Source organism: Carcharhinus amblyrhynchos, unplaced genomic scaffold (genome assembly GCF_965287045.1).
Source record: "Carcharhinus amblyrhynchos unplaced genomic scaffold, sCarAmb.v2.hapA chromosome_111, whole genome shotgun sequence".
Taxonomy (NCBI): domain Eukaryota; kingdom Metazoa; phylum Chordata; class Chondrichthyes; order Carcharhiniformes; family Carcharhinidae; genus Carcharhinus; species Carcharhinus amblyrhynchos.
Window position 1 is genome coordinate 20,022 of NW_027649851.1, and position 24,064 is coordinate 44,085.

Sequence of the window (24,064 nt, forward strand, 5' to 3'; positions counted from 1 at the left end):
GCTGGCAGTACTGACAGGGTGTGTGTGAGAGTGCTGGCAGTACTGACAGGGTGTGTGTGTGTGAGAGCGCTGGCAGTACTGACAGGGTGTGTGTGTGTGAGAGCGCTGGCAGTACTGACAGGGTGTGTGTGAGAGTGCTGGCAGTACTGACAGGGTGTGAGAGAGCGCTGGCAGTACTGACAGGGTGTGTGTGAGAGTGCTGGCAGTACTGACAGGGTGTGTGTGAGAGCGCTGGCAGTACTGACAGGGTGTGTGTGAGAGCGCTGGCAGTACTGACAGGGTGTGTGTGAGAGAGAGCGCTGGCAGTACTGACAGGGTGTGTGTGAGAGCGCTGGCAGTACTGACAGGGTGTGTGTGAGAGAGAGCGCTGGCAGTACTGACAGGGTGTGTGTGAGAGCGCTGGCAGTACTGACAGGGTGTGTGTGTGAGAGCGCTGGCAGCACTGACAGGGTGTGTGTGTGAGAGCGCTGGCAGTACTGACAGGGTGTGTGTGAGAGCGCTGGCAGTACTGACAGGGTGTGTGAGAGAGCGCTGGCAGTACTGACAGGGTGTGTGTGAGAGCGCTGGCAGTACTGACAGGGTGTGTGTGTGAGAGCGCTGGCAGTACTGACAGGGTGTGTGTGAGAGAGAGCGCTGGCAGTACTGACAGGGTGTGTGTGTGAGAGCGCTGGCAGTACTGACAGGGTGTGTGTGTGTGAGAGCGCTGGCAGTACTGACAGGGTGTGTGTGTGTGAGAGCGCTGGCAGTACTGACAGGGTGTGTGTGAGAGTGCTGGCAGTACTGACAGGGTGTGAGAGAGCGCTGGCAGTACTGACAGGGTGTGTGTGAGAGTGCTGGCAGTACTGACAGGGTGTGTGTGAGAGCGCTGGCAGTACTGACAGGGTGTGTGTGAGAGCGCTGGCAGTACTGACAGGGTGTGTGTGAGAGAGAGCGCTGGCAGTACTGACAGGGTGTGTGTGAGAGCGCTGGCAGTACTGACAGGGTGTGTGTGAGAGAGAGCGCTGGCAGTACTGACAGGGTGTGTGTGAGAGCGCTGGCAGTACTGACAGGGTGTGTGTGTGAGAGCGCTGGCAGCACTGACAGGGTGTGTGTGTGAGAGCGCTGGCAGTACTGACAGGGTGTGTGTGTGAGAGCGCTGGCAGTACTGACAGGGTGTGTGTGTGAGAGCGCTGGCAGTACTGACAGGGTGTGTGTGAGAGAGTGCTGGCAGCACTGACAGGGTGTGTACTAACTGGCATGTTTGCCACTTCCAGCAGCTGCAGCAGAAGATCTGACTACGGCCAGTTTTGAAGAAAGCTCCATCATTGCCACCACGGAGATCACTGTCACTATGACCTCCATCACCGCCATCAGTGAGACACAGTCAACCGTGTTCGAAACCTGCTGTAAGTACAGAGCACAGCTAATCTACACACATTTGACATCCCAGTACTCTCACACACGGATATCTCTATAACCTCCTGCACCCCCCCATATCTCTGTAACCTCCGACAGCCCCCCCATATCTCTGTAACCTTCTCCAGCTGCCTGGAGCCCATAGCTCCGGAATTCCCTCCCCCATCCTTGCTCTTTTTCTCTCATTCTCTTCCTCTCAATCCTCTCCATTTGGATGGTCCTTGACCTCCCCCCTGCCACCGCGTCCCTCCACCCCTCACCCTCTCTCCTTTTTACTGTTTGGGATTTAGTGTCAATTCCAGGGTGACAATGTGAATTGTCTTTGGGTTATTTTCCTGGATCGCAGCTGCTATAGAAATGCAAGTTGTTGTTATTAGCCCATGGCACGGTGGTACTGAACCTCTCTCTCGAAACATTGTCTCAGGAAAGTCGGCAATGTTACCACAGTGATAGTTTTATTTCAGACCAGGAAATATATAGAGTGAGATTTGATTTATTATTGTCACGTGTTAATATACAGTGAAGAGTATTGTTTCTTGCATGTTATACAGACAAAGCATACCATTCATCAAGAAGGAAAGGAGAGAGAGTGCAGAATGTAGTGTTAAAGTCATATCTAGGGTGTAGAGGAAGATCAATTTAATGCAAGGTAAGTCCATTCAAAAGTCTGACAGCAGCAGGGAAGAAGCTGTTCTTGAGTCAGTTGGTACGTGTTCTCAGACGTTTGTATCTTTTTCCCGACAGAAGTGGAAGAGAGAATGTCCGGGGTGTGTGGGGTCCTTGATTGCGGTGGCTGCTTTGCAGAGGCAGCAGGAAGTGTAGACAGACTCAATAGATGGGAGGCTGGTTTGCGTCATGGATTGGGCTACATTCACAACCTTTTGTAGCTTCTTGCAGTCTTGGGCAGAGCAGCAGCTATACCGAACTGTGATACAATCATAAAGAATAGTTTCTGTGGTGCATCTGTAGAAGTTGGTGAGAGTTGTAGCTGGCATGCTGAATTTCCTTAGTTTTCTGAGAATGTAGAGGCTTTGGTGGGACCAGGACAGGTTGTTGGTGATCTGGACACCAAAAAGCTCTCGACCCTTTCTACTTTGATCCCGTTGATGTAGATAGGGGCATGTTTTCCTTTACGCTTCCTGAAGTCTATGACGGTCTCCTCTGTTTTGTTGAGTGAGGTTTTGGAGTGCTCAGTGTCAACATATTGACCAAAAACTGGGTGATAATTCTAAAGTTTGCTGAGGGTGTTTTTCTATTATTTTTTCGTGGGCATCGTTGGCTAGGATTTATTGCCCAATCCCTAATTGCCCCTTGAGAAGGTGGTGGTGAGCCACCATCTTGAACTGCAGTCCCTGAGGTGAAGGTACATCCACGATGCTGTTAGGGAGGGAGTTCCAGGATTTTGACCCAGTGACAGCGAAGGAACGATGATATATTTCCAAGTCAGGATAGAGAATGACTTGGAAGGGAACCTCCAGGTGGTGCTGTTCCCAGGTATCTGCTGCTCTTATCCTTCTAGGTGGTAGAAGTCGTGGTTTGGAAGGGGCTGTCTAAGGAGTCTTGTGAAGTTGCTGCAGTGCATCTTGTAGACAGTACATACAGCGGCCTCTGTGCGTCGGTTGTGGAGGGTGCGAATGTTTGTGGATGTGGTGCCAACCAAGCGGGCTGTTTTGTCCTGGAAGTTAAAGTTAATTTATTAGTCACAAGTAAGGCTTACGTTAACAGTGCAATGAAGTGAATGTGAAATTCCCCTAGTCACCACACTTTGGGTCAATATTCCTAACCAGCACATCTTTCAGGCTGTGGGAGGAAGCTGGAGACCCAGAGGAAACCCACGCAGACACGGGGAGAACCTGCAAACTCCATACAAACAGCGACCCAAGCTGGGAATCAAACCTGGGTCCCTGGTGTTGTGTGACAGCAGTGCGAACCACTGTGCCGCCCAGATGGCGTTGAGCTTCTTGAACATTGTTGGAGCTGCACCCATCCAGACAAGTGGGGAGTAGCCCATCACACTCCTGACTTGAGCCTTGCAGATACTGGACAGGCTTTGGGGAGTCAGGAGGTAAGTTACTCTACACAGGATTCCTAGCCTGACCTGCTGTGATAGTCACAGTACTTGTATGGTGGGGTCCAGTTCACGTTCTAGTCAAAAAAAATATAATTTATTCAGAGCATTTCTGCCTCTTCAAGAAGAACAAATAACAGCACAGCACAGGCCCTCCAAACCTTCACCGATCACATTGTCCTCTCTAGACCAAATCCCTTTACTTCCCATCTGTTCATGTGTCTACCCAGATAAGTCTTAAATGTCACTAATATAACTGCCTCAACCATCTCACTTGGCAGTGCATTCCAGGCTCCCACCACCCTGTGTGTAAGAAACTTCCCCCACACATCTCCACTGAACCTTCCTCCCTCACCTTGAACTTGTACCCCTGTGTAGTTGTCATTTCTGTCCTGGGAACAAGCTTCCAACTGATCACCCTATCTATTCCCCTAGGTCTCTGTCTTTCCAGGGAGAACAATCCCAGTTAATTCAATCTCTCCTCATAGCTAATACCCTCCATAACAGACAACATCCTGGTCAACCTTTTCTGTAGCCTCTTCAAAGCCTCCACATCCTTCTGGTAGTGTGGTGACCAGAATTGGACACATATTCCAAATGTGGCCAAACCAACATTTTATATAACTGTCACGTAATCTCCCCGTTCAGGCAGTGAGTTCCAGCCCTCTGCTACACAGTGGATGAAAATATCTCCCCACTAATCTTTATACCTATCACTATAAATCTATTCCTTGCTGACCTCTCTACGAAGGGAAACTGGCCCTTTCCCTCCAGTTTGTCCAAGCTCAATGTTGTACTATTTAATTAAATCTACCCCCAGACTATCCAATCTTTTACAGGGCTCAGGGCAGATTCAATTCGAGATCCCCAATCCAGAGATGAGTAAAATAAGAGATGTTCATCACATGGCTGTTTGGAGCTATCATTGAATCATACAGTGCAGAAGAGGCCCTTCAGCCTATCAAGACTGCATAGATACATTAGGAACTCCCACTTAATCCCCTCTGCCGCAATTTGGCCCACAGTATTAAATGTTATGATGTGCCCAGTGCTCATCCGATACTTTTTAAAGGATGTGAGGTAACCACCTCTACCACCCTCCCAGGCAGCACATTCCAGACCATCAACACCCTCTGGGTAAAAAAGTTTCTCCTCACATCCCCCTAAACTTCCTGCCCCCCCCCGCAATTGAACATCTGTCCCTCATGACTGACCCTTCAACTAAGGGGAACAGCTGCTCCTTATCCACTCTGTGTCCCTCATAATACAAACAAAAAACAAAGAACAACACAGCACGGGAAACAGGCCCTTCAGCCCAACGAGCCCACGCCGCCATTTCCTGTACACCTCAATCAGGTCGCTCCTTGGTCTTCTCTGCTCCAACGAAAACAACCCAAACCTACCCAATCTCTGTTCATAACTTAAATGTTCCATCCCAGGCAGCATCCTGGGGAATCTCCTCTGCACCCTCTCCAGTACAATCACATCCTTCTGATAGTGTGGCGACCAGAACTGCACACAGTAGTCCAACTGTGGCCTGAACAAAGTTCCATACAACTCCAACATGACATCCTTACTATTGTAATCTATGCCTCGATTGATAAAGTCAAGCGTCCCAGCTACCTTTATCACCACCCTACTAACATGTCCTGCCTTCAAAGATCTATGGATAAACACACCAAGGTCTCTTTGTTCCTAGTGTCCTACCATTCATTGAATACTTCCTTGTCAAATTGCTCCTTCCAAAATGTATCTTTTTGTGTACAAATTGGTTCTTGCGTTTCCTTCTTTGTGAACAGGCTTGGTAACCTGCCTCCTTGGCTGAAACACACTTTTAGTGCAGAAGTGGAGAAAGGTGCTACAAGAATTCAGGGCCCGAAGATGCGGTTAGGTGAATGACCATGGTAAAATTGCCTCTTAGTGTCCGAACACACACAGGTTAGATGGATTAGCCATGCTAAATGTTTGGGGTATGGTCTTTACCCAGAAGGTGGTGAGGGACTGGAATGCCCTGCCAGCTGCAGTTGTAAATGCACCTAGTTTGGGGGCGTTTAAGAGATCTGTGGATAGGTTTATGGACGAAATGGGATTGGTTTAGATTAGTGGGTTAGTGTTTTTTTAAAAGCTGGTTGGCGCAACATCGTGGGCCGAAGGGCCTGTTCTGCGCTGTAATGTTCTATGTGTTCTATGTTCTATGGAGATAGGATGGAGGGGAGGGCCTGGGTAGAGAGTGGGTGCGGATTCCATGAGCCAAATGGACGGACCTTATGAAGAATAGGGATTCTATGAAGAATGTACCTCTCACTGTAATGTAATTGTCACACTGGTTATATTGTGAATGCTATATCAATAACATCGTTCAGACTGGTTAATGTCAATCACATGATTGCGTTTAAGAGAAATCGGGCAATGGGTGGGAATTGTCTTATACTATGTATAAATCAGGGACAGCCCTTCCCAGGGACAATGTGCATGGCCTGGAGAGGGAACACAGTGCCTGCTGGTACACTATTCCATGCCTAGTGGGCACCTCAGAGCTGGAATGCATCGCCAGCCTCCGGTAACAGGCTTTTAATTTAGTTAAGTTTCCATTGGAAGTTTTGACTTCTGCCCAGCAGGGGGTGCCCATGCCCTTTTATTGAACTGGTTTATAGTTAATCGGGGAAGGCTGGGATACTGGGTGTACAGAGCTGTGAGACTGAACAGGTCAATGAATTCTCTCAATGGAGACATGCTCCTGTGTCTTGGTTTCAGCTTCCCAAAGCAGGGATGCCTCCTGCACTCATTCCCTGTTTGATCCCCTCATTTCTACCTTGCAGGCATCAGCAAGCAGCAGGCGCCATTCGTCAACCTCCTTGTGAGCCTTCTGCTCGAGACCATTGGGGACTGCAATGACCATCCGGACCCCAGCATCCTCATTGCCTTGCGCCTCTCCCGGAAACACAACCTGAATATGGAGCAGCAGCTCCAGGACTGCCTGCTCAAGTCCTACGCCGAGAAGTCGGTGGGAGGTAAAGTCGGGAAGGAGGGGAAACGTTGGCAGAGATTCGATGGATGGACAGGGTGGATTGGCTTGGGAGCAGGGCAGGCGGGGAGGATGGTGCGGCGGATGCTGTGTATATAGACTTTCTGATGGTGTTTGACGGAGTCCATGGGCTAGGCTTGCGAGCCCCATGGTCATCGAGGGATGGGGGGGCTCTGCAGCATGACCCCTAAATTAGGACAAGGAATGGGAGATAGAGATTCTGCTTGCCTTTTCCACAGAGTTCCATTGAGGACAACATAGAGACATAGGAGCAGGTGAGGCCATTCAGCCCCTCGAGCCAACCCTATCACTCAAACAGATCACACCCAATCATCTACCTCTCACCATTTTTCCCCACTGTTCCTATATCCTGCAATGTCATTCGTCTCCAAGAATCTATTGATGTCTTGGACACGTTCATCCTTCTGAGCTAAAGAACTCCAAGATTCACCATCCTCCTCAGACTGAAGTAGCCTGCCCTTTATTCTGAGACTGTGTACCCTGGTTCTAGTCTCACCAGCCAGGGGAAAACACACACACACAACATATCCACCCTGGAAGAATTGAGTTAGTTTCAATGAGATCACCTCTCATTCTTCAAAACTCAAGTAGATACAGGCCCCTGTTTCCTGAATCACCTCATACCACAATCTCACCATCTCTGGAATCAGTCTGGTAAACCTCCACTGCACTTCATCAGTGGCAAGTATATCACTCCTTAGATGAGAAAGCCAAAACTGTATGTAATACTCCATGTGTACTCAAGGCTCTGTACAATTGCAGCAAATTCCCAACACCAAACCCCTCGCAATTTAAAACACAGAAATCTGAAGCAGGAATCAATCATAAAATAGAATCATGGAACCCTACAGTGCAGAAGGAGGCCATTTGGCCCACTGACAACAGTCCCACCCAGGCCCTATTCCCATAACCCCACCTACTTATCCTGCTAGTTCCTCAGCACTAAAGGACAATTTACCATGACTAATCCTAATCCGCACATCTTTGGACTCTGGGAGGAAACTGGAGCACCCGGAGGAAACCCACGCAGACACGGGAGAATATGCAAACTCCACATAGCCACCCGAGGCCGGAATTGAACTCAGGTCCCTGGTGCTGTAAGACAGCAGTGCTAACCACTGTGCCACCCACCCAGGAGGAGGCCATTTGGCCCTTTGAACCTGCTCTGCCATTCATTGTGATCATGGCTGATCATCAAATTCAATATCCTGATACCCCACCGCCCTTCTCCCCAATATCCCTTGATCCCTTTAGCCCCAAGAATTATATCTAATTTCTTCCAATCAAAATGTTTTGGCCTCAACGAATTTCTGTGGGAATGAATTTGACACATTCACTGCCCTTCAGTTGAAGAAATTTCTCCTCACCTCAGTCCTAAAAGGTTTACCCTTATCCGCAAACTATCTAATTGCTTCCTGCACTTACGTGCTGGCCTTTAAAGACCCATGAACCAGAACACTAGGTGTTAATGGACAGCAGTTTTACGGTTATTGTTAAATTCAACCTGCCATGTTCTAGCTCACTCACTTAGCCTGTTCACGTCCTCTCAAAGCCTCTTTTTCAACCCCCCTCACATTCACATTGAGTTTTATACCATCAGCCAAGTTGGAAATATGTATTACAATTGGTCCCTACATCCAAATCATTCAGATATAATGTGAATAGCTACGGCCCCAACACTGTTCCTTGCGAGTACCCCACCAGTAACAGCCTGCCACCCTGAAAATCACCCGTTTGTTTCTACTCTCTGTTCTCTGTCCATTGAGTGGTTATCAATCCAGAGCAGTATCTCACCCCTAATACCGTGTACTCAAATTTCATTCACTAGCCTCCTATGTGTCAGACCTTACTGAAGGCCTGTTGAAAATCCAAAATACACCATATCTACAGGTTCTCTTTTATCTTTACCAAGCAATTTAACTCATTTCCGACTCGATCTTGATCCTTCTGCATTTGTGACAGTTTCTCCCTGTCTACTCTGTCCAGCTCCCTCATGATTTTGAGCATCTCTATCAATTCCCCTCTCAACCGTCTTCTGTCCAAGGAGAACGGTCTCAACCTCTCCAATCTATCCTCATAACTGAGGTTTCCCATCCTGGAACCATTCTTGTAAACCTCTCTGCATTCTGTCCGATGAGTTCACATCCTTCGTACATGGGGTGACACGGTGGTTAGCACTGCTGCAGGACCTGGGTTCGATTTCCAGCCTGAGTGACTGTCGGTGCAGAGTCTGCACATTCTCCCCATGTTTGCATGGGTTTCCTTCAGTTCTCTCCGCAATCCAAAGATGTGCGGGTTAGGGGCATTGTCCCTCAGTGTCAGGGTGACTAGCTTCGGTAAATATAGGAATATAATATTAAGGGTAAGACTGTTAGCAGTGTGTAAGATCAGAAGGATCTTGGGGTCTGGGTTCATAGGACTCTCAAATCAGCTTCACAGGTAGAGGTTGTGGTCAAGAAGGCATATGGTGTACTGGCCTTCATCAATTGAGGAAATGAGTTTAGGAGTTGGGAGATAATGCTGTAGCTTTATACGACCCCGGTCAGACCCCACTTGAAGTACTGTGCTCTGTTCTGGTTGCCTCATTATAGGAAGGATGTGAAAGCCATTGAAAGGGTGCAGAGGAGATTTACAGGGATGTTGCCTGGATTGGGTGGCATGCCTTATGAGGATAGGTTGAGGGAGCTCGGTTGTTTCTCCTTGGAGAGACGAAGGATGAGAGGTGACCTGATAGAGGTGTATAAGATGTTGAGAGGTATTGATCGAGTGGATTCTCAGAGGCTTTTTCCCAGGGCTGAAATGGTCGCTACGAGAGGACACAGGTTTAAGGTGCTGGGGAGTAAGTTCAGAAGAGATGTCAGGGGTAAGTTTTTCACTCAGAGGGTGGTGAGTGAGTGGAATCGGCTGCCATCGGTGGTGGTGGAGGCAAATTCGATAGGGTCTTTTAAGAGACTTCTGGATGAGTACATGGGACTTAATAGGATTGAGGGTTATAAGAACATAAGAACATAAGAACATAAGAAATAGGAGCAGGAGTAGGCCATCTGGCCCTTCGAGCCTGCCCCGCCATTCAATAAGATCATGGCTGATCTGTCGTGGCTCAGTTCCACTTTCCCGCCCTCTCCCCATAACCCTTAATCCCCTCTCTTATCAAAAACCCATCAACCCGCTTCTTAAAAATATTTAGCGAGGCAGCCTCCACCACTTCAACGGGCAGAGAATTCCAGAGATTCACCACCCTTTGAGTGAAGAAGTTCCTCCTCAACTCCGTTCTGAACCGCCCCCCCTTTATCTTGAGGCTGTGCCCCCTAGTCCTAAGCCTAGTAGGTAGAGATATGATCAGTGCAACTTGTGGGCCAAAGGGCCTGTTTGTGCTGTAGTTTTTCTATGTTCTAAATATGTAAGGTCATGGGAATTGGGCCTGAATGAGATTGTGGTCAGTGCAGACTTGATAAGCTGAATGGCCTCCTTCTGCATTGTGGGGATTTTATAGTGTAGTACTTAGAACTGTACACAATATTCCAATTGAGGTCTAACTCGAGGCTGTGTAAGTTCAGCATAGCTTTCTTGCTCTTGTACTCTGTGACCCCATTAATAAAGCCCAGAATACTATGTGCTTTACTCACTGTTCTCTCCATCTATCCTGCCACCTTCAACGATCTATTCACATTTACACCCAGCTCCCTCTGCTCCTGCTGCCCTTTAAGAATTTTACCTTATTTTGTAATGTCTATGTTCTTCCTAACAAAATGCAGCACCTCACACTCCTCCGCACTGACCTTCATCTGCCACCTATCAGCCCACTCCACCACCTTGTCTACGTCTGTTTGAAGGTTTACACCGCCTTCTTCACAGTTTACAATGCTTCCAAGTTTTTGTATCATCCACAAATTGAAATTGTTTATTTATTTATTATTGTCACAAGTAGGCTTACATTAACACTGCAATGAAGTTAGTGAAAATCCCCCTAGTTGCCACACTCTGGCATCTGTTCGGGTCAATGACCCTAATCAGTACGTCTTTCGGACCATGGGAGGAAACCGGAGCACCCGGAGGAAACCCGTGCAGACACGGGGAGAATGTGCAGACTCCACACAGACAGTGACCCAAGCCAGGAATTGAACCTGGGTCCCTGACGCTGTGAGGCAGCAGCGCTAACCACTGTGCCACCCCCATCAGTTTTGTCAGTCACTTATCCACCTATCTGCCTGTGTCTTAGGCAGGGTCATTGCCCACTTCAGCTCAAAGAACAAAGAATAAAAACAGCCCGGGAAACAGGCCCTTCGGCCCAACGAGCCCGCGCCGCCATTTTAATACTGCCAGTCCCCCCCTCCACCCATGACCCTTATCTATTGTTTTTATGGCAATCCACATTGAGGGAAACTAATTTAGGGACAATTTATTACTTCCAATCAGCCTAATAGCACATCTTTGGGGTGTGGGAGGAAACCGGAGCACCCAGAGAAAACCCACGCAAGCACGGGGAAAATGCGCAAACTCCCACAGACACTGGCCCAAATCCTTGTGTCTGCACAGCAAACAGTGATAGTCACTGAGCTGTCATGTTGCCCAGTATCTGGTCCAGTTTAAGCACACTAACAACATGAAGCAACAACAAAGAACAACACAGCACGGGAAACAGGCCCTTCGGCCCAACGAGCCCGCGCCGCCGTCCCACTGTCTCAGTGACCTATTCATGATTTTAGTCTAAGCCTAATGTGCGAGGATCAGGGAGATCCAATTGAGGGACAATTTAGTACCCAATTTAGTACCCAATCAATCAGCCAACTAGGCCAATCTCAAACATTCAAGAGCAGCCCAAGTACGACCCATGGCGTGTATGCCCCTCGTTGGACAACAAGGCAGACCGACTTAAACCTGTGAATTAAAAGAGAAAAAAAACATTATCATACCATATCCTTTTGCATTACCAGGGACGTCCCAATGCTAATGAACCTTATTTAAAACAGTCTCCTATATCCTCCCATCTCCAACCCACTCATGTGCCTGTCTAAGTTACTCAAACAACTCCAGCATGCCTGCCTCCACCACCTTGCTTGGCAGAGCATTCCATACCCCCACTACCCTCTGTGTGAAAAAACTCCCTCTAATATCTGTGTTATACCTCTCCCCCCTCACCCTAAGCCCGTGGCCCCTTGTACTGTGTGTCTCTTGTACCTCTGTTTACTCTATCTATACCCTTCATAATCTTACATACCTCTATTAGATCCCCCCTCAGTCGCCGTCTTTCAAGGGAAAACAGCCCTAATTTGTTCAATCTTTCCTCATAAGCCAGTCCTTCCATACCAGGCAACATCCTGGTAAACCTCCTCTACACTCTCTCCAGAGTCTCCACGTCCTTCCAGTAGTAGCTCCTAATTCTTCCGTTCACACCACTTTCACACGAGGAGAGATTGACTAGGTTTGGATTGTTTTCACTGGAGTTCAGACGAATGAAGGGGGAATCTCATAGAGACTTATAAAATTCTAACAGGTCTAGACAGGGTAGATGCAGGGAGGGTGTTCCCAATGGTGAGGGAGTCCAGAACCAGGGGTCACAGTCTGAGTATTCAGAGTGGACCATTTAGGACGGAGATGAGGAGACATTTCTTCACCTAAAGAGTGATGAGCTTGTGGTTGACGCCAAAACATTGAATATATTCGAGAGGTGGCTAGATGTCACACTTGGGCAAACGGGGTCAAAGGTTATGAGGTAAAAACAGGATTAGGCTATTGAGCTGGATGATCAGCCATGATCGTAATGAATGGCAGAGCAGGCTTGCAGGGCTGAATGGCCGCCTCCTCCTACCTTCTATGTACACTGAGGTCGGAGTCAGGAATATACATCAGGAGAAGCAGGGGTCATACCAGGACATTAATGACACAATTTAGACAACCTCCCAACACCCAGCCTGCCCTGCGGGGGAACTGAACTCACATCCCAGTGAGATTTTTAACCCAAACCTCCCATTACCGGTTGAGGAATGTGGCCATCACATCTCCACACACTGACAGCATGTTTCATATCTCAGATTGCCCAATACTCTCCTATTATTTTATATAGAGGCAAAATCCATGTGGTTAAGATACAGAATGACCATTGAATAGTACAACGGCTTTGAGGGGGCTGAATGGCCTGTCCCTGTGTAACAGGCTGGAGAAGCTGAATGGCCTCCCCTTGGGTACTGATTGGAACTGATGGTGGGTTTTGTGTTTACTGATGCTCTCCCATTCTCTCCTCCTCCTATTTGCAGACGGAAACTTTACAACTGGCGACATGGGCTTGTACACGATGGCATTCCGGGCTGCCTGCATTGATCCCGCCAACATTCCCAATAACGACCTGGGAGTTAACCTGATTCGCCTTCTGGACGCCACCCTGAGCATTGAAATGCACTCTCTGGGTAGGTACAGTGCAACACTAACAGCAGTCAGCTGCCTTTAGTTCACGCCTACTAACAAAGGGGTCACGTGCTAACCAGCGGATTTGGGGAATGGGATGTCAGGCCCCAGTCACGGACCCCCTCGGGAAAACGGGAAAGAACCCAATACTAGGGCAGGGTGAGGAGGGTGGGAACTGGGACAGACAGAATGTTCCTGATGGTAAGTGGGGTCCAGAACTAGGTTGAGAAGGAGTAAACCTTTTAGAACTGAAGTGAGGAGAAATTTCTTCACCCAGAGGATGGTGAGTGTGATGTGGAATTCATTCCCACAGAAAGTAGCTGAAGCCCTTTTTTAATTGTTAAAAGATTGCAGCATGCTGCTGTGCAGAGGGACCTGGGTGTCCTTGTGCAAGAATCACAAAAAGATGGTTCACAGATGCAGCATGCAATTAAGAGGCAAATAGAATTTTGTCCTTCATTGCTAGATTAAATACAGCGAGGTTATGTTGTAGCTGTATAAGGTGCCAGTGAGGCCACACCTGGAATACTGTGTACAGCTTTGTCAGTGGGGATTGGATAAATACTTCATGGTAAAGTGTGTGTGAGGTTATAGATCAAGAGCGAGAGGACATGGGACTCACTGGATAGATTTATTCAAAGTGCTATCACAGGTAATGGGCCAAAAGGCCTCCTTCAGTGCAGAGTACTGCTGCATTGTTAAGATTAAGAGTTATCTTTGCCCCTGTCTTCCCCACCAGATTGTGTGATGATTATTGTTATTGTAATTCACAGAAAAGACCAAAGCCTATTTCACTAATGCCTATCAGGTCAGCCTGGCTATCCTGGCCCTATGTCTGGAGAACGAAGAGATTCCCACCAGTATCGTTCACGAATTCATCAGCTTCAGCATCAACTTGGATGCCCCGGAGTCCAAGAACATGTCCATTGGTGAGGAAGCAAAGCCAAAGCCTCAGGTCCAGCTGGATCTTCTATTTATTCTTTCCTGTGTTTACGATGGAGATCGGGGCAGCGCACCATCCCTTTCTCCTGCCACACAATCTCCAGGGGCTCACAACACCACATTGAAATGATCTTTCCAGCTAACTCTACAGCCAAATACCACTGCTTTACTGATTCACCTCAGCGTGGCCCACTCAAATAGGGGGAATGTTCCAGTCCCACCTTGGTAATCGTACCGGGGTGGGGGTGGAGGTGGACCATGCAAAGGTCTGTGGTGTCAGACAGATTTTCCGGCCTTGGGGCAAGTGTGGCTGTAAATTCCCACCCAGTGTCTTTCTTGAATCGAGTCATAGAGGCATGGAGGTTACAGCATGGAAACAGACACTTCGGCCCTTTTTTTTTCAAAAGGCTTAAGCTAATCCCAATTGCCCTCATTAGGCCCATATCCCTCTATACCCATCGTACCCATGTAACTGTCTAAATGCTTTTTAAAAGATAAAATTGTACCTGCCTCTACTACTATCTCTGGCAGCTTGTTCCAGACACTCGCCACCCTGTGTGGAAAAAATTGCCCCTCTGGACACTTTTTTTTTTAAATGTCTCCCATTACAACAATATTTTCAGTCTATTATTAAATCAGACTTGTTAAATAGACAGGCAAAGCTTGTTAATGCACAGTATGGAATATTAAAATTTAAAAATTACTTTCTAAATACCCATCACTCAGTCTCTGTCTCACACACACATGGAACGGTGGAATTCTGCCCAAAGGTTATTGGTTTAATGGGTAAAGGACAGATGATGGAGTTTGGAATTTTATGCAGGTTATACAGTTAGTTTCAGCACTGCTCTGTGAAACTCTCGATGATTCTTACAGTTTATCAGGCAAACTTCACAGGAAACTTGCAGGTCTCGTAGCAATCTCCATTCACGTTTTGCTTCGGACTGGCTTTGAAGTTTCAGGAAGTGTTTTATCTGCTTTATCCAGCAGTTAATCCTTCTTGTTTTCTGCCCCAAAGTTAAACCAGCCGACCAGCTCTCAAAACACAACTTTACCTACACTTGCTTTAACCAAAACCTTAAAGCACCCTGTGAGCCCTTTGTAACCAGTCTCCCAGAGTCAAGAGAGTTCCATCTTCCTTCAAATCATTCCCTGTTCTTATCTTATCCCCTTGCGGAAAAATCTAGAACTCAGGGCTACTGTTTAAAAATAAGAGGTTGCCCGATGGAGATAAGGAGGATTTCTTTCTCTCAGAGGGGGTGAGTTTCTGGAACGTTCTTCCTCAAAAAGGCAGTGGAAGCAGAGTCTGTGGATATTTTTTTTAAGGCAGAGCGAGTTTCTTGATTAATGAGGGGGTGAAAGGTTATTGTGGGGGGGGGTTCAGCAGGAATATGGGGTTGAGGTTACAATTTCCTGCCAGCTTCCATGAATTGTGCACACTTACACCCAGTTCCTGCATTCCCTTTTTAAATTCTCTAGTTTATTGCCCCCTGTGTTCATCTTACTAAGATGAACTACGGAATCCCTACAGTGCAGGAGGCAGTTTGGTCTGTACCAACAACAATCCTGCCCAAGCCTTATCCCCGGAACCCCACATATTTACCCCGCTTATCTCTCTAACCTACTCACCCTGGGACACTAGGGGGCATGACCAACCTACCTGACCCATCTTTGGACTGTGCGAGGAAACCAGAGCACCCAGAGGAAACCCACACTGACATGGGGTGAATGTGCAAACTCCACACAGATAGTGACCCAAGCCAGGAATTGAACCAGGTCCCTGCAACTGTGAAGCAGCAGTGCTAACCACTGTGCCACCCACTTTACACTTCTCTGTGTTACATTTAACTTTCAGTTGTCCTCCGTTCTACCTACTTGTCTACTAGCCTCTTTTAAGGAATGTGAGGGAGAACGGCAAATTGCGCAGAGGGTGTGGAGAGTCTGCAGAAGGATCTAGATAGGCTGGGCGAATGGGCCAGGAAATGGCAAATGGAATTTAATGTTGGCAAGTGCGAGGTGGTCCACTTTGGTAGGAATAATGGTAGGAAGGACTATTACTTAGGTGGCGAAAAACTGCAGCATGCGACGGTGCAGAGGGACCTCGGGGTCCTTGTGCATGAGTCGCAAAAACCCAGCCTGCAGGTGCAGCAGGTGGTCAGGAAGGCGAATGGGATGCTGGCCTTCATCGCGAGGGGGATTGAATATAAAAGTAGGGAGGTCTTGCTGCGGCTGTATAGGGCATTGGTGAGGCCGCAGCTGGAGTACTGTGTGCAGTTTTGGTCGCCGCACTTACGCAAGGATATTTTGGCCTTGGAGGGAACGCAGAGGAGGTTTACTAGGCTGATACCAGAGTTGAGGGGGTTGAGCTATGAGGAGAGGCTGAATAACCGAGGCTTGTACTCATTAGAGTTTAGAAGAATGAGGGGAGATCTCATTGAGACGTATAAGATGATGAATGGGATGGATAGGATAGAGGTGGAGAGACTCTTCCCGCTCAAAGGACAGTAGGACTAGGAGGCACTGCCTCAAGATAAAGGGGGGGGCGGTTGAGAACGGAGTTGAGGAGGAACTTCTTCACTCAAAGGGTGGAGAATCTCTGGAATTCTCTGCCCGTTGAAGTGGTGGAGGCTGCCTCGCTAAATATTTTTAAGACACGGGTTGATGGGTTTTTGATAAGAGAGGGGATTAAGGGTTATGGGGAGAGGGCGGGAATGTGGAACTGAGCAACGACAGATCAGCCATGATCTTATTGAATGGCAGGGCAGGCTCGAAGGGCTAGATGGCCTACTCCTGCTCCTATTCCTTATGTTCTTATCTCCCACCTGCTGCAAGAATATACCATTCAACCCATGAATCCTGTTATCCCGTCTGGGAGAAGATCAGGATGGGATTGTTCCTAGTCACCTCCGCCCACCCACACTCCAGGGGCTGTGCAATTTCCTGGTCGAACGCAAATCCAAAAGGAAAAATCTACAACCACTTAAACATAGAATCCCTACAGTGTAGGGGAGGTCAATCAGCCTGTCATGTCTGCACTGACTCTATGACAGAGTATTTTACCCAGGCCCTTTCCCCCACCTATCCCTCTAACCTGCGCATCTTTGGACACTAAGGGGTAATTTAGCATGGCCAATCCACCTAACCTACACATCTTTAGTCACTAAGGGGCAATTTAGCATGGCCAATTCACCTAACCTGCACGTCTTTGGACTGTGAGGGGAAACTGGAACACCCAGAGGAAACCCACACAGACACGGGGAGAACATGCAAACTCCACACAGATAGTGACCCAAAGCTGGAATCGAACCCAGTTCCCTGGCACTGTGAACCACCGTGCCATTCTGGAAGCGAAGAAGCTAATCTTTGACTCTCCACGGTCAACTTTCCATTGCAAGCAGTTGGGGTAGGGTTGGCTGGGATGATTCCTGGAATGAAGGGATTGTCTGAGTGAAGGAATGTTTGCTGGTTGGGGTTTGGAAGAATGAGATGTGATGCCATTGAGGACTCAGAGGGAACGTGACAGGGTGAATGCTGAGAAGCTGTTTTCCCCCTTGTGGGGGAATCCAGAACCAGATAGGGGACTCGGTTTAGCTTCTCCTTTATGATGGAGACGAGGAGAAATTTCCTCCTTCAGAGACTTGTGAGTTTGTGGAATTCATTTCCTCAGAGCAGTGGAGGAATTGGTGTTGGGATGATGATAAATCTTCACTGGGCTTTCGTATCTGTAAGGATCATAGTCATAGAGCTTTAGAGTACAGTAAGAGGCCCTTCAGCCCATTGGGTCTGTGCTGGCCAACAAGCCTCTATATATCCTGATCCTATTTTCCAGCACACAACCGTAGCTTTTTATGCTATGACATTTGAAGTGCTCATCTAAATGTTAGGTGGCACAGTGGTTAGCACTGCTGCCTCACAGTGCCAGGGACCCTGGTTCAATTCCTGGCTTGGGTCACTGTCTGAGTGGAGTTTGCACATTGTCCCTGTGTCTGCATGGGTTTCCTCCCACAGTCCGAAGGTGTGCAGGTTAGGCACACAGTCCCAGCTAAGTTGTCCCTTAGTGTAGGTTAGATGAGTCAGTTATGCTAAATTGGTTCATAGTGTCCAAAGATGTGTTGGTTAGATGGTTTATTCATGGTAAATTTGTGTGGTTACAGGGATAGAGTGGAGGACATGGCTTGGATAAGATACCTTGTCAAAGTCAGTGCAGACTCGATGGGTCAAATGGCCTCTTCTGAACTGTAGGGATTCTATGCTGCTTAAATGTTGTGAGGGTTCCTGCCTCTGCCACCCTTTCAGGCAGCGAGTTCCAAATCCCCTCAATCTCCTGTCCCTTACCGTAAATCTCCGTCCCCTGGTTAATGACCCCTCTACTAAGGGAAAAAGTTTCTTCCTATGTCCCTCATAATTTTGTACACCTCAATCAGGTTCCCCCTCAGCCTTCTCTGTTCTAAGGAAAACAACCCCAGCCTAACCAGCCTCTCCTCATAGCTGAAACACTCCATCTCAGGCAGCATCCTGGTGAATCTCCTTCTCCATTGCAATCACATCCTTCTTGTAGTGCAGTGACCAGAACTGCATATGGTATTCTAGCTGTGGCCTAACAAGTGTTTAATACAGTTCCATCATAACCTCCCTGCTCTTATATTCTGTGCCTCAATAGAGTCAAGAATCCCCTATGCCCTCTTGAGCAGAGAGTTTTGGGATAAACAGATTGGTTTGTGTTGCAATCACTTTCTGGTGTTCATATTGAAATTTTAGCTACTTTTTTGTCTAGCGCAACGTAGTCAATTTTTCTTTTTCATCAAAAAATCCCGACAGTACAAGTGGAGGCCATTCAGCCCATCAATTCTGTAACGACACAATCCCACCCATGCCTTATCTCACTAACCCCACACGTTCACCCTCTAATCTCCCTAACACGAAGGGGCAATTCATCATGGCCAATCCACCTAACGCGCACATCTTCAGACTGTGGGAGGAAACCCACGCAGACACGGGGAGAATGTGCAAACTCCACACAGACAGTGACCCAAACCGGGAATCAAACCTGGGTCCCTGGAGCTGTGAAACAGCAGTGCTAACCACTGTGCCACCGTGCCAAAATGTTTTACTCTTTGTGTTACAAGCATACTGCGGTAACCGACCCCAGCGATATGATTCGGAAGAAGGGAGTGTGTGTGGGTCAAGGTTCCCTGACTCCCTGTGTCTCTTTTCTTCCAGAAGCCAAGTGTAATTATATTCTGGCACTGAGCTGCTTACAGAATACACAAAGCAACTCAGATACTGAGTACAGCAGAATGCAGGTGGCCATTCAACTGCTGCTCACCGATTTAATTCAGAACATTCAGCTGGATGGCAGCTTTGGGAATGCTTACGAAACAGGAATGATTATTCAGGTATCACTGCGAGTGTCTCTGTGCGTAACTCTGTCCTTGAGTCTGTGTGCATGTCAAAAGGAGGGAGGAATATAACCCACAGCTATTGGTAAAGCTATCACATAGAAACCAGAAGCAGGGGTAGGCCATTCAGTCCTTCGAACCTGCTCCACCATTCATTTTGATCATTGAATCCTGATACCCCTTCCTCCTGTATCCCTTTAGCCCCCAGAGTAAAATGTAATTTCTTCTTGAAATCAGAATGTTTTGGCCTCAGCTACTTTCTGTGTGAGAGTGACAGACTGACAAGGTCCCTGGGCCTGGTGCTATGTACTGGGCCACAGCTTCCCAGCCTTTACCACATCACGCCACACCTCCATAATATAGAAATATGGACCGGTTGGGCTGAAGAGCCCGTTTCCATGCTGTATTACTCTCTGACTCTACGTGCTGGCTGGAAAAGAGCCACATGTGTGCGGTTTAGATTTTGTACATTGGTCAGGTCCAAGCGCTTGGCTAACGGGACTCGGAGCTGAAGACAAAGGGTCCACGCAGCCGCACAAAAACTCAAAACTCAAAAACGTCACAAAAAAAAAACAAGGGAGAAGTGGGAGGGATACAGAAAGGTTAAAAACAGGAGGTAAAAACAAAGTCCTCTGTACGGGAATAAGGCAAAGAAAATAGGATCCGTGCCTCAGCTTATTTCTATATTATGGAGGTGTGGCATGACGTGGTAAAGGCTGGGAAGCTCTGGCCCAGTACACAGCATGATGCGGATGTGCCGGCGTTGGACTGGGGTAAACACAGTAAAAAGTCTGACATCACCAGGTTTTAGTCCAACCGATTTATTTGATAGGAAACTCACAAGCTTTCAAGGGGACTCCCTCTTCGTCAGGTGAATGGAGAGTTCTGGCCTCGGACAGAGCATATAAAGCACAGACAGTTTAGAGATTACTGATTAGAATGCGAATCTTAGGTTAGGTGTAAAGATTCGCATTCTAATCAGTAATCTCTAAACTGTCTGTGCTTTATATGCTCTGTCTGAGGCCAGAACTCTCCATTCACCTGACGAAGAGGGAGTCCCCTCGAAAGCTTGTGAGTTTACTATCAAATAAATCGGTTGGACTAAAACCTGGTGTTGTCAGACTTTTTACTGTCCGGTACACAGCACCAGGCCCAGGGACTTTGTCAGTTTGTCACTCTCGCACAGAAAGTAGCTGAGGCCAAAACATGTACAAGTCTTACCCTGTTTAACTTTCCAAAATCCAACACCTCACATTTATCTGTGTTGAAATCCATTTGCCAATCCTCAGACCAATTCCCAACTGATCAAGATTCCCCTCCTGGAATTTTTCACAACCTTCTACAGTATCAACAATATCTCCTAATTTAGTATCATCTGCAAACTTACTAACCATGCCTTGTACATTCGCATTTAAATCATTAATATAAAAAAAAATGAATAACAAGGGCCCCAGCACTGACCCGAGGCACATCATTAGTCACAGGCCTCCAGTCCGAGAAACACCCTTCAACCATCACCCTCTGCTTCCAAACATCAAGCCAATTTTGATTCCAATTTGCTAGCTCACCCTGGATCCCATGGGACCTAACTTTCCAGACTAGCCTGCCATGCACGGAACATCTAAGATCAATCAGGACTTGGAGATGTCAACAAGGAGTTGAAGACAAGGGTTAGATTTAGTTCAATTACATGAATTTTCCAATCTTTTTCCACGGCACACTTATGATGGGGCGGAGTGCTTCACAGTACATCGGACAGTGGTTCCCAACCAAAGTATTGGAAAAATACAGAGGTGGTTGATGATCAGTTGTGATCGTCCTTTTGAAGATCAAAACGGTCATCTATGTGCAGATCCACAAAGATCGGTGAGATCCTAAATGAATATTTCTCATCAGTATTTACTGTTCAGAAAGTATGTGAGGATGTGAGGGAACTTGGGGAAATAAATAGTGATGTCTTGAGGAGTGTACATATTACAGAGAAGGAGGTGCTGGAAGTCTTAAAGCGCATCAAGGTAGATAAATCCCCGGGACCTGATAAAGTGTATCCCAGGACATTGTGGGAGGCTAGGGAGGAAATTGCGGGTCCCCTAGCCAAGATATTTGAAGCATCAATTGCCACAGGTGAGGTGCCTGAAGATTGGAGGATGGCAAATGTTGTGCGTTTGTTTAAAAAGGGCTGCAGGGAAAAGCCTGGGGACTACAGGCCGGTGAGCCTCACATCTGAGGTGGGTAAATTACTAGAAGGTATTTTGAGAGACAGGATCTACAGGCATTTAGAGCACAATTACTGATTACAGACAGTCAGCATGGCTTTGAGTGGAAAATCATGTCTCATAAATTTAATTGAGTTTTTTGTAGGGATGACCAAGAAGGTAGATGAGGGCAGTGCAGTTGATGTCGTCTATATGGACTTTAGCAAGGCCTTTGACAAAGTACCGCATGGTAGGTTGTTGCATAAAGTTAAATCTCACAGGTTCCAGGGTGAGGTATCTAAATGGATGCAAAATTGGCTTCTTGAAAGAAGCCAGAGGGTAGTTGTAGAGAGTTGTTTTTCAAACTGGAGGCCTGTGACCAGCGGTGTGCCTCAGGGATCAGTGCTGGGTCCATTGGTATTTGTCATTTATATTAATGATTTGGAATGAGAACATAGGAGGCGTGGTTAGTAAGTTTGCAGATGACGCCAAGATTGGTGGTATGGTGGACAGTGAAGAAAGTTATCACCAATTGCAACAGGATCTTGATCAATTGGACCAGTGGGCTGACGAATGGCACATAGAGTTCAATTTAGACAAATGCAAGGTGATGTATTTTGGTAGATTGAACCAGGTCAGGACTTACTCAATTAACGGTGACTGATGGGTTAATGGTTGGGTAAAGTTACAGAACAAAGAGGTTTAGGGGTACATGTTCATAGCTTCTTGAAAGTGGAGTCACATGTGGACAGAGTGGTAAAGAAGGCATTTGGCATGCTTGGTTTCATTGGTCAGAACATTGAATACAGGAATTAAAGATAGATCTTAAAGATAGAAGGATGGTAGGAGTTGAGGGCCTGAATGCGATTACTGTCACTAGAAAGGTAGACTAATGGGACTGAAGGTGGACAAGTCCCCAGGACCGGATGGAATGCATCCCAGGGTTCTGAAAGAAATGGAGAGGTGATAGTGGATGCCTTAATAATTATTTACCAAAATTCGCTGGATTCCAGGGAAGTGCCGGAAGATTGGAAAATGGCTAATGTTACGCCACTGTTTAAAAAAAGGTAGCAGAAAAAAGGCAGAGAATTACAGGCCAGTTAGTTTAATGTCTGTAGTTGGAAAAATGCTTGAATCCATCATCAAAGAAGAAATAGCGCGGCACCTAGAAAAGAATGGTTTGATCGAGCAGATGCAGCACGGATTCGTTAAGGGAAGTCGTGTTTGACAAATTTATTGGATTTCTATGAGGATGTGACTAGTGCTGCAGACAGAGGGGAACCAATGGATGTGGCGTTTTTAGATTTTCAAAAGGCGTTTGATAAGGTGCCTCATAAAAGGTTGCTACAGAAGGTTAGGGTGCATGGAGTTGGGGGTAAAGGTGTTAGCGTGGATAGAGGATTGGTTGTCTAATAGGAAGCAGAGAGTTGGTATCAATAGGTGCTATTCTGATTGGCGGTTGGTGACTAGTGGAGTGCCGCAGGGATCGGTGCTGGGGCCTCAGCTATTTACCACTTATATAGATGATCTGGAGGAGGGGGCTGACGAAATTTGCTGATGACACGAAGATGAGCGGAAAAGCAAATTGCGAGGAGGGTGTGGAAAGTCTGCAGAGGGATCTGGATAGGCTGAGCGAGTGGGCGAGGACCTGGCAGATGGAGTATAGTGTTAGCAAGTGTGAGGTTATCCACTTTGGCAGAAATAATAGTAGGAGGGATTACTATTTAAAGGGCGAAAAGCTGCAGCATGCTACGGTGCAGAGGGACCTGGGGGTCCTCGTCCACGAGTCGCAAAAACCCTGTCTGCAGGTGATCAAGAAGGCAAATGGGATGCTGGCCTTTATAGCAAGGGGGATGGAATATAAAAGTAGGGAGGTCTTGCTGCAACTGTACAGGGCACTGGTGAGGCCGCAGTTGGAGTTGGAGTACTGTGTGCAGTTTTGGTTGCCGCACTTGCGCAAGGATATATTGGGCCTTGGAGGGAGTGCAGAGGAGGTTTACTAGGCTGATACCAGAGATGTGAGGGTTGGACTATGAAGAGGGACTAAATAGACTAGGTCTGTACTTGTTGGAATTCAGAAGGATGAGGGAGGATCTTATAGAGACGTATAAGATAATGAAAGGGATGGATAGGGTAGAAGTAGAGAGATTCTTCCCGCTTAGAAAGGATAGCAGGACTAGAGGGCACAGCCTCAAGACGCGCGGGGGGGGGGGGGGGGGGTGCAGTTTAGATCAGAGTTGAGGAGGAACTTCTTCACTCAAAGAGTGGTGCATCTCTGGAATTCTCTGCCCGTTGAAGTGGTGGAGGCTACCTCGCTAAATATATTTAAGTCACGGGTAGATAGGTTTTTGATAGACAGGGGAATTAAGGGTTATGGGGAGAAAGCGGGAAAGTGGAACTGATCCACTTCAGATCAGCCATGATCTTATTGAATGGCGGGGCAGGCTCGAAGGGCTAGATGGCCTACTCCTGCTCCTATTTCTTATGTTCTTATGTAGGAGTCGGAATGTCTTGTTGCAGTTGTACAAGACATTGATAAGGCTACACTTGGAATACTGTACGCAATTCTGGTCACCCTATTATAGAAAGGATATTATTAAACTAGAAAGAATGCAGA

General features: G+C 47.3%; 1 protein-coding gene across 1 annotated transcript in view; it reads left to right on the plus strand.

Moving 5' to 3' along the window:
* LOC145338619 (cobalamin binding intrinsic factor-like) overlaps positions 1-24,064 on the plus strand; it is a 48,644-nt gene that overhangs the window by 19,389 nt on the left and 5,191 nt on the right. Inside the window, exons 3-7 of the mRNA XM_080182994.1 lie at positions 1,254-1,385; positions 6,283-6,474; positions 12,764-12,913; positions 13,685-13,840; positions 19,074-19,249. Coding sequence (XP_080039120.1) covers positions 1,254-1,385; positions 6,283-6,474; positions 12,764-12,913; positions 13,685-13,840; positions 19,074-19,249 — 806 coding nt within the window. The remainder of the gene's footprint in view (positions 1-1,253; positions 1,386-6,282; positions 6,475-12,763; positions 12,914-13,684; positions 13,841-19,073; positions 19,250-24,064) is intronic.